The sequence below is a fragment of the Nerophis ophidion genome, linkage group LG10, assembly GCF_033978795.1.
Source record: "Nerophis ophidion isolate RoL-2023_Sa linkage group LG10, RoL_Noph_v1.0, whole genome shotgun sequence".
Classification (NCBI taxonomy): domain Eukaryota; kingdom Metazoa; phylum Chordata; class Actinopteri; order Syngnathiformes; family Syngnathidae; genus Nerophis; species Nerophis ophidion.
This window is the reverse complement of record NC_084620.1, coordinates 20,555,464-20,567,356: the sequence shown is the minus strand read 5'-3', so window position 1 is coordinate 20,567,356 and position 11,893 is coordinate 20,555,464. Positions and strand designations below refer to the sequence as shown.

General features: G+C 36.6%; 1 protein-coding gene across 1 annotated transcript; it reads right to left on the bottom strand.

Moving 5' to 3' along the window:
• On the bottom strand, positions 1-7,571 carry LOC133560355 (ufm1-specific protease 1-like). The gene has a single exon (XM_061912807.1). The coding sequence runs from the start codon at positions 7,453-7,455 to the stop codon at positions 6,730-6,732; it is 726 nt and encodes a 241-aa protein (XP_061768791.1). The 5' UTR covers positions 7,456-7,571; the 3' UTR covers positions 1-6,729.
• Positions 7,572-11,893: the final 4,322 nt, after the last annotated feature.

The following is an 11,893-nucleotide window of genomic DNA, read 5'->3' as shown; positions in this document are numbered from 1 at the left end:
CTGTATTTTACTTCTTTATCTCTTTTTTCAACCAAAAAGGCTTTGCTCTGATTAGGGAGTACTTCAATTATAAACATGTTCACAGGGGATACATCACTGAAAAATGGTTGAGAACCACTGTACCAAAAAGTCAGTAGTGCATAAATATGTAGCTATCGCCACCCTGTGTTTGACAACGTAGTCCCTGAGTGTACAAACAATAGAATACATGAATTACATTATTAATATGAACTACACAAAAACACAGATGTAAACAAAAATAAACAGAAGAGTTGCAAAATATCCTTATCTCTCGCTAAAGTATCTTTGGAATCCATGCTACGGATCGACCCCCCCATCGCTAACAAGCACGTAAATGCACACGCTTGTCTACCTAAATCAATGAACAAAATCTTAGGTGTGTGCATTTTGTAAGCAAAGCATCGACATGCAAAAAGGAGAAACAACAGCAATATCCATCCATCCATCCATTTTGTACCGCTTTTCCCTTTTGGGGTTGAAGTCTGACTTTTATACCACTTTACAACTGTTGTCATATACGCCTCAGGTTATTTGGAAATAAAATGAAAATGCATCTGAACTGGACAGCAACTGTTGCAAGAGACCTTGTGTGGGGCCTTCAACTGTCCTGCCACAGACATAAAGCATCAGAAAGGCATGACAGTGGGAACGCCTGACAGAAAATGGCAGATTTTTGGGACTCATTCTGAGTTGATTGTTCAAATTTAAATTAATTTATAAGTAATTTGCAAATACTTGTTTTACAGTTGGTTTACAATACAAAAATGCAAATAGTTGTAGTTTTGGACCACGCAATATGCTTTTTTTTAAACATTCTAACAACATTAAACTGCAACCTGCATGATTGATGCCACCCGCATGAACTTGAAACACCTAAAATGACCTGAGCCATTATGGATTCAATAGACATAATATTCAAAATACACAATAGCAATCAAAAGTATTGTTCCACCCCCTGGGAGGTGAGGGGAACAGTGAGCAGCATATGGGTCAAATGCAGCAGGTAATTTCACCACACCTAGTGTGTGTGTGACTATCAGTGGTACTTTAACGCTTAAGCAGATTTAATGACTGAACTGGACGAGGTGCAAATATTGTTGTTGTAGCAGCGCTCAGACAAAAGAGGGCAATGTTTAATAATACAGTATGTCTTTTTTGCAACCATCCATCCATCTATTTGCTACCGCTTATTCCCTTTGGGATCGCCGGTGCCTATCTCAGCTACAATCGGGCGGAAGGCGGGATAGACCCTGGACAAGTCGCTACCTCATCACATGGCCAACATTCACATTTACAATCAATGCATTTTTTCGCCCATTGACTTTGTGGTTGTCAGCCTTGCAGTATAGAGAATCCAATGGTTCTTGACTGACTAGCAATTAGTCCAGAGTGTCCCCAGCCTGGGTAGGCCTTCTGCTCTCCTATGACTCGGATGAGGACAATCGCAATTAAAGCGGATGCCAACTGAATTGTGCGTTTCGCAGTTTGGTGCATACAAAAACTAAAATGTACATCCACCTGTCCGTTCATTTTTTATCAATCTGGTCCTTAATAGGGTAATGTGTGAGCTGCAGCATGGAGAGACATATATTTTGACAGAAAAAAAGATATGTACCTCATGTAATCACATAACCTTTAAACTATATTATTACCCAATACTGCAACACATAACATACTTTCCAAACATTTTATTTTCCATCCATCCATTTTCTTACCGCGTGTCCCTTTTGGGGTCAGCTGCATTCAGGCGGAAGGCCACCTCATCGTAGGGCCATTTTATTTTTAGTTCAAATAAAAACATACTTAAATATCGGCTTGACTTATGATTTAACAAAATATCCATCAAATTGCACAGTGACACGGTTTTACAGTACAAATGACAGTCACTTTTACAGCATATTACTGTAAATTGAAAAAACTTGTATGTCTGTCTCTTGGTTGTTTTGACGTTGTGTATTATACAAGGAAAAACACGGTAAAAATATGGCAGCTTTGTTGCCAGAATGAAAAAAACAAACAGTGGTACCGTTTTTTCCATTTACAGTATTGTTAAAAAAAAACTAACAGATTTTTAAGGGGAATTGTTATTCTCCTATAAGCTTCCAGTTTTTTTCCCCTTAAAAAATAGCGGTACTGTTTTTCCATTTAATGTAAAATCACTGTATATTTTACGGTAATAGTAATTGAGTTTCCAGTCTTTACTGTATTTTTTTTACAATGTACGTAAAATATATATGTATAATATTCAAATGCATAGGCAAATTGATATAATATTCGCTTTTACAAGTGGCCCTTTATGATTGCATAATAAAATAAAAAAAATTAAAATACGAGTGAGTTTTTAAAATTAAACCAGATGAACAGTATATTCCAGTAAATAACATCTTCTAGAGCAGGGGTGTCAAACTCATTTTAGATTGGGGGCCACGTGGAGAAAAATCTACTTCGAAGTTGGCCTGAATGGTAAAATCACGGCACGATAATTTAAAACTAAAGACAACTTCAGATTGTTTTGTTAAAAAAAACATAATCCCGTTCTGAAAATGTAAAAATCATTTTGTTGTTGTTTTTTTTACACTTACATGTTGCGGTTAATAGTATTCTACCTTTATTTGTCATTATTTATACTTTCTGAATAAATTATGTGATAATGTGTTCTTCAGTCAACTCATTGGTGTTCATTTTTAATCAATCAAGATACAAAAGTAATATAAAAATCAGATTACAAGATGTTATTTATGTAGTTTGCTCATTTTCCTCGACTGATGTGATGTGATCATGTGGTTGATTTTTTTTTTTACATTGGTAGCATTATCTACAAGATACAAATAATTGCAATTGCGACATCCAGTGGACACATTTAGAATAGCTGTTTCTTTCACTTAAACCAGGGGTGCCAAACTCACTTTAGCTCAGGGAGCACATGGAGAAAAATCTACTCCCTAGTGGGCCAGACTGGTAAAATCATGGCACGATAACTTAAAAATAAAGAACAACTTCAGATTGTTTTATTTGTATAAAAATGGAACAGGCACATTCTGAAATTTTACAAATCTTAATGTCTTTTTGTTTTAATAATTACCTGTTGCGGTTAATAGTATTCTAGCTTTATCTGTCGTTATTAATTATTGTGTGAAAATGTAATTTTCTTTGTTTCTGTTGTATTGCAATATTTTCTCTAAAAATTATTACTTTTTTATGTAAAGTTATTACTAGGGTTGGGCAACGATTAAACATTTTAATCGAAGTTAATCGCACTATTTCTCTGATTAATCACGATTAACTGCATTGTATACGCAAAGCCCAATAATGAATTCAGAAGTAGTGTGTAGCACCTTTATTGGAATATTCTCCCACATGAACAAAAGCGCCAAAACATTTGTTGTGCAAACACAATTTAAATCAGTCCTTTTTAAAGAGTAGCAGTTAAATAGCACATTTTATGAAAATCAACTCAAAAAATTTAAATACAAACATTTAAGCTTATTACTACCACTGCCAGGGTATTTAAGTTATCCTGTTTGTTATGGAAAATAAATATAATCTACATACAGATCTCTGAGCCACAATCATAACATCTGAACAGGCAATTTCTGAGGTAACAGCAGAAACATTTTTTTTTTATCAGGGATCTTATGTTTAAAAAACCTATATTATAGGTAGTGGGCTGTTTTAGGGAATTTTTGATCAAATTATACGTAGTAGCAATATTAATAATGTTGTGTTTATTCTGCGTAGTGCACTTAAAATAATTATGACCATATCTAGGAATTGATATGATGGGAATTTTCCGATTGTTTGCTTGGTGCTTTGATAAACTGAACACATATACATGGTACTATATTGTGATGTTATGAGCCAGGGAATAAAATAACTACCCTACCCAGCATGCAACAGGAGTGACGAGCATGCGCGGTAGCCCGGTATAGGTTGTGTCGCCATGACGGCATCTTGTATGTTGTGATATGCACGCTCTGAAAGTAAACGTTAAGAACTCAGCCAACACTCCTCGTCTGCATTATTCATAAATAGACAGACAACACATATACTCCGCTGCTTCACAGGCCGCTGGATGTAGCCGGCAAAGTATTCCCATGCTAGCTGGCCGGTCTAGCAAGCACGCGTCATTCAGTCCAAAACGGCCCGATCTATCCACATCCAGAATTGTCTGGCGGTCGTAAGTGATCCCGGAGTGACCACGCTGTAAGCCAGCCATGAAATTTGCAGAATTGTCCGGTATTTTTGCCAAATTTTCCATCTTTACCAAGAGCCCCTCGACGCCATCTTGTTAAGAAAAGGCGTTAACAAAATAAAAGCATGTAAACAACATACGCAAATAAATGGGTTGTACTTGTAAAGCGCTTTTCTACCTTCAAGGTACTCAAAGCGCTTTGACACTACTTCCACATTTACCCATTCACACACTGATGGAGGGAGCTGCCATGCAAGGCGCCAACAAGCACCCATCAGGAGCAAGGGTGAAGTGTCTTGCTCAGGACACAACGGACGTGACGAGGTTGGTACTAGGTGGGATTTGAACCAGGGACCCTCGGGTTGCGCACGGCCACTCTACCACTGCGCCACGCGATAAAATAATTGTCGGCGTTAATAGATTGATGAGTTAACTCATAATTAACGCATTAATTTGCCCACCCCTAGTTATTACTTTTTAATGCAAAATGGCAACATTTGTCATATACAATTCTGACTTTTATCACAATATTGACAATTTTTGGGGTGGGTTTTGAGTAAAATTGTGACTTTTGTCTTAATTTTGCCAATCAAAATTCTGATGATTATTATAATAGCGCCAACATTTTTTAAGTTTTCCTATAAAATTGTGACTTTTGTCGAGTAAAAGTACAACTCTTTTCATAAACTTGCCAAAATGTTAAGCTTTTCTGGTTAAATTGCAACAGTTATTGAGTTAAATTCCAACTATTATCATAATATTACACAAATGTTCAGTTTTTGTTGTAAAATTTTGACTTGCGTTGAGTAAAATTACGACTTTTATTATAATACTGCCAAAATTCTAAGTTTTTGTGATAATGTTCATCAGTCAACTCATTGGTGTTAATTTTCAATCTATCAAGATAAAGAACATTCTATCAAAATCCAATTACAGGATGTTATTTATGTAGTTTGCTCATTTTCCTCGACTGTGATTTTCTACATATGTAGCATCATCTACTTAGATCAGTGGTTCTTAAAGGTTCGATCGAACCCTAGGGGTTTGGTGAGTCGACCTCAGGGGTTCGGCCGAGGTCAAAACACACCCGAATCTTTGTGTAAATACAAACTTCTCCCTGTTGGCATATTACGGATACGGCAACAGCTGACTGATTTGCAGGTATGTAATTTGTTGTGAGTTTATGCACTGTCTTAGTTTTGTTGTTTGAACAAGGTGATGTTCATGCACGGTTGATTTTGTGCAGCAGTAAAAAAAATATGGCAGCACTTTAGTATGGGGAACATATTCACCATTAATTAGTTGCTTATTAACATGCAAATTAGTAACATATTGGCTCTTAAATAGTCATTAAGTGCTAATTAATGCCTTATCGTAATGAAAGTGGATTCACTGGTGATGGTGGCAGAGAAGAGGATTGTGGACAAACTAGTGAGCATCCTGGATGATGCCAGTCACCCTCTGCATAGCGTTATCAGTAGCCAGAGGAGCCTGTTCAGTGCTAGACTGCTTCATCCCAAGTACAGGACTAATAGACTAAAAAACTCCTTTGTCCCACGCGCCATTAGACTGTACAACTCCTCTATTGGGCGGGGGATGCAAAACAATAACAGTGCAATACGTTTTCATAACCTGGTCACTACTGCCTACTTTCTTTTCTGATATTCTTATTTTACTGTTATATTTTTATTACCATTGTTGCTTTTTATTTGTTATTGTTATTGTAATATTTCTCTATTTTGTTTCCATTTAAACCCCCATTATTTACTTTTTTTAAATTGATCTCAACTCTGTACACTGCTGCTGGAATTTAAATTTTTCTGAAGGAACTCTCCTGAAGGAATCAATAAAGTACTATTTATCTATCTTATTCGGCATGGCCTTATTAGAACCCTAACCAAATAACTCTAAATTAAGTCTTTATTACTTAGAATATGTTCCCCTACTGTCCAAATAACTCTAAATTAAGTCGTTGTTACTTAGAATATGTTCCCTATACTAAAGTGTTACCAAAAACATGCAACTTTGTCTTGAATTTGAAAAAAAAAAACCATTTCATTTTCACAAAAGAAGGGTTCGGTGAATGCCCATATGAAACTGGTGGGGTTCGGTACCTCCAACAAGGTTAAGAACCACTGACATAGATACAAAGAATTGCTATTGCGACATCTAGTGGACACATTTAGAACAGCAGTTTCATTCATTCAAACATTTCAGTTTAATTTTTATACTTGGCAAACTCAACCCGCGGGCCGGGTAAAACCTGTTCACGGGCCTGATCCGGCCCTCGGGCTGTATGTTTGACACCCCTGATTTAAACAATTTGGCTCATTTGTATACTTAGTAAACTCATCCCGCGGGCTCGACAGGTTTTACGTTTGACACCCTTGTTCTAGAGAAATGCAACTCTAAATCAGAGCGAGTAAATTGCGATTCACGTTCGTGCATAATCGTGGAGCCCTACAATATAAAATGATCAAACTAAGCCCTGACGCTGGTGTTAGGCCGAATCATGTTTAAGGGACTATTGTGGCAGTCTGAGGTAAACATAGATTATAAAAAGAAGACTGATTTAGAGATGATACACTTTTCCACGCCACCCAGCCACGCCGTTGTGTCTCCGCCCTTCCCAGCGGACCTCCGTAATAGTGGGGGTCAACAACCAGCAGGTAACTTCCACTGGCCCCAGTACACACACCCAGGATGCCCTTGGATGAGTTGTCCCTGTCGCCCCCCATCATGACAGGACATCCGCGCCTGGCCAAGTGCTGATGGACCTCTTCCACAGCGACATTCTCCAACTCCCCCCCGCCACCTCTGACATGCACCAGTTTACAGGGAACACCAAAAAGATAATCCAGGACCAGGGATGCTTCGAATGTCCCAATCCACTCTTTTGAGCCCAGGAAGGAGCCTGGCTTGTCCATGACGGAGACCAATGCTTGCTGGATCTCCTGGAGGCTGGGTGGAGGTCTTGTTTCGACCTTCATGTTGAGGCCCAACCAGGAGGCCATAGTCTGGACGGTGCGGTATCCACACCCCCATCCTCGGTCATCTTGTCCATCGCAGCCGTAGTGGAAGTACTGATAGTCTCCTCTAACGAGAGACATCCTGGCGGGGTCCGCCACAGGGGGAGGAAGACCAACGTGGACGTTCGTCAAAAGAGGTCTCATCTTTGCCAAATCCTCCACTTCCCGCGCGACACAAGCTCCCCAATCAATCACCATTTCAGGTTCCGCCATAATCTTTTGTAAAAGTCGTGTCTATTAAGCAAACGTCTCGCTTTTATCTTAGTGTTGCGCTACACTTCCTTTGTTGGTGTTACTGCCTAATTCTTCCGTATGTTTACTCGGACCCATTGGTTCTGCCATTAAATGTGTTCCGACAAACTTTCTCTTTCATATTTGAGAAGATAAATAGTGGTTAGAAATTAGGCTGACCATATTCTGAAATCCCAAAAAGAGGACACATATATGCGTGCCAAGGCCGGGACTGGTTGAAAATTTGCCAATGATACTTGAACTTGCTTTATAAATAATATATTTATTTAAATAAAGCATTTTTTCCCCTCTGTTGACAGTATAACAAAATAAGTCCCACCTATATTATGTAACATTCACAGTTTTAGAAAAAGTACAGAGGTAGCAATATTCAAAATAACCTCTTGTATATAATATACACATAAATAATGCCTCAAAACAGGTTGATTATATTTAAACAAAAAACAGGTAACAGCCCATTCGTTAAAATGTCTCTTGTCAGTGCAGTGGACCATTCTAATGTAAAAAATATAAATATTGCCTCAAAACATTTGAAACAAAAACAGATGTTCTCAGAGAATACACCATAGGTCAGTGGTTCTCAATCTTTTTTCAGTGATGTACCCCCTGTGAACATTTATTTAATTCAAGTTCCCCCCTAATCAGAGCAAAACATTTTTGGTTGAAAAAAAGAGATAAAGAAGTAAAATACAGCACTATGTCATCAGTTTCTGATTTATTAAATTGTATAACAGTGCAAAATATTGCTCATTTGTAGTGGTCTTTCTTTAACTATTTGAAAAAAAAGATATAAAAGTAACTAAACATTTGTTGAAAAATAAACAAGTGATTCAATTATAAAAAAATAAAGATTTCTACACATAGAAGTAATCATCAACTTAAAGTGCCCTCTTTGGGGATTGTAATAGAGATCCATCTGGATTCATGAGCTGCATTCTAAACATTTCTTCACAAAAAAAGAAATCTTTAACATCAATATTCATGAAACATGTCCACAAAAAATCTAGCTGTCAACACTGAATATTGCATTGTTGCATTTCTTTTCACGGTTTATGAACTTACATTCATATTTTGTTGAAGTATTATTCAATAAATATATTTATAAATGATTTTTGCATTGTTTCTATTTTTAAAATATTTTTTTTAAATCTCACGTACCCCTTGGCATACCTTCAAGTACCCCCAGGTGTTACTGCCTAATTCTTCCGTATTTGAGAACCACTGCCATAGGTGAAGGGCATTTCACAAATCAGTTAAGACAAAAAAAAACAGAGGCAGCATTTCCGAGCTAATTATTTTAGGCTTCTGTAAAAAATAAAAAAAATAAAAATAATGCAGAGTAAACATAAAAAAACAAAAAAAGGACCTTTCCCGGCAAAACTCGAACCAACACTTCCTGTCAATAGCGTCACTTCCCTATCTTCCCCGGAAGTCCCGCCCCCCAGCCAAAGCCATTGGCTTACACCCCGTAGCCAGCTGCTACAATATTCACAGCTAGAATTCACCAACTCGAGTAATATATATACGGTAACTTAACCCTGGACGTACATTGAAAATACACGCAACCCTAATTCAAAATGCCAGACAATTAAGGCATTAAAAAAAAAAAAAAAACGCCCGGACACACCCGCAAAAGAGGACATGTCCGGGGAAAAGAGGACGTATATTGTCAGCCTATTATAAATTAAACGGTAAATGTTAAGTAGTATGCAGCATTTTTTATTCACAAATCCAAATTTGATAGAATTGTTTCCTCCCACTTCCAAATACATGCACCTGGGGATAGGTTGATTGGCAACACTAAATTGGCCCTAGTGCAGTGGTTCTTAACCTTGTTGGAGGTACCGAACCCCACCAGTTTCACATACGCATTCACTGAACCCTTCTTTGGTGAAAAATAAAATGTTTAGTTTTTTTTCAAATTCAAGAAAAAATCATATATTTTTATTACAGGTGCACAAAATGAACCGTGCATGAACATCACCTTGTTCTAAGAACAAAACCAACACAGTGCATGAACTCACAACAATTTACACACCTTACACACATTAGCATGAATTGATTAACGTGGACCCGACTTAAACAAGTTGAAAAACTTATTCGGGTGTTACCATTTAGTGTTCAATTGTACGGAATATGTACTGTACTGTGTAAGCCAGGGGTCACCAACCTTTTTGAAACCAAGAGCTACTTCTTGGGTACTGACTAATGCGAAGGGCTAAAAGTTTGATACACATTTAAAAAAAATGCCAGAATTAGCCAATTTGCTCAATGTCCCTTTAAAAAATCAATCTATTTGTATAAAAAAAATGGGTATTTCTGTCTGTCATTCCATTGTACATTTTTTTTTTCCTATTACGGAAGGTTTTTTGTAGAGAATAAATGTTGAAAAAAAAAAACACTTAATTGAATGGTTTAAAAGAGGAGAAGAGAAAACACGAAAAAAATGAAAATTAAATTTTGAAACATAGTCTATCTTCAATTTTGACTCTTTAAAATTCAACAGAAAAAAAAATGAAGAGGAAAACTAGCTAATTCGAATCTTTTTGAAACATTTTTAAAAATAATTTATGGATCATCATTAGTAATTTTTCCTGATTAAGATTAATTTTAGAATTTTGATGACATGTTTTAAATAGGTTAAAATCCACTTTGAAATAAGATTTAAATGTGATTCTACAAATTTTCTAGAGTTGCCGGAATAATTTTTTTGAATTTGAATCATAATAAGTTTGAAGAAATATTTCACAAATATTCTTCGTCAAAAAAACAGAAGCTGAAATGAAGAATTAAATTCAAATATATTTATTATTTTTTATAATAAAAAAAATAAATTTACTTGAACATTGATTTAATTTGTCAGGAAAGAAGAGGAAGGAATTTAAAGGGTAAAAATGTATACCTGTTTAAAAATCCTAAAATCATTTTAAGGTTATATTTTTTCTCTAAAATTGTCTTTCTGAAAGCTATAAGAAGCAAAGTAAAAAAATAAATGAATTTATTTAAACAAGTGAAGACCAAGTCTTTGAAAGATTTTCTTGGATTTTCAAATTCTATTTGAGTTTTGTCTCTCTTAGAATCAAAAATGTCGAGCAAAGCGAGACCAGCTTGCTAGTAAATAAATACAATTTAAAAATAGAGGCAGCTCACTGGTAAGTGCTGCTATTTGAGCTATTTTTAGAAGAGGCCAGCGGGCTACTCATCTGGTCCTTACGGGCTACCTGGTGCCTGCGGGCACCGCGTTGGTGACCCCTGGTGTAAGCTGTACTGTGTTTTCTCTTTCTTTGCAATCTGCTAGTAAAACTTTCAATCGATCAATCAAACAATCTGCAAATCAGACAGATAATTAGAGGGAACGTTGTTTGGGGGTAGCCATAATACGCTGACAGGGAGAAGTTTTTATTGACACAATAAGTCAGATGTGTCTATACCTCCGTGGCGGAGGCTCGGCCGAACCCCTGAGGCCGACTCGCCGAACCCCTAGGGTTTGTTCGAACCCAGGTTAAGAACCACTGCTCTAGTGTGTGAATGTGAGTGTGAATGTTGTCTGTCTATCTGTGTTGGCCCTGCGATGAGATGGCGACTTGTCCAGGGTGTACCCCGCCTTCCGCCCGATTGTAGCTGAGATAGGCACCAGCGCCCCCCGCGACCCCAAAGAGAATAAGCGGTAGAAAATGGATGAATGAAATGATACCCTTTTTAATTTGTCTATCCTTGTTTTTTTTGTCGTCTGGATTCAGTTCGGTAAAATGTAGAATATAATTGTTGTTATGTTTTTACAGTAGTTTCAATTTGTGCGCATATTATTATTTTTTTATGATAAATTTGATTGATTGATTGACAATTTTATTAGTAGATTGCACAGTTCAGTACATATTCCGTACAATTGACCACTAAATGGTAACACCCGAATAAGTTCTTCAACTTTTTTAAGTCGGGGTCCACGTTAATACATTCATGGTACGAATATAATATATAATAAATAGGTCAGATATGGTTTTTGTTGTCTTTGTTCTACACATATTGTCATGTCATAATCATTTCAATATTGCTACGTACAAGAATATGGTGCAAAATGTCTTTGAATTCAAGACTTCAGTCCAGATGAAAATAAAACTCAACAAGTTTTCTGCAGTTCATTTATTCTGATGAGAGCACAACAGTGGTTTACAATATTTAACTTAAAACATTTTTCAAATAACTTTCAAGAAGTCAAAAATGCATTATTAAAAATATTTATCTCTTTGTGTCATGGATTTATGAAATATAGGTTAAATTTTTTTGGACTACAACTACTGAAAAAATACATTTTCCCAAAATATTGTAATATTTGACACGTATCTGATTAAAGTGTGTGTGTGTGTGTGTATGGGTGTATGTGTGTGTGTACGCGCGCGTG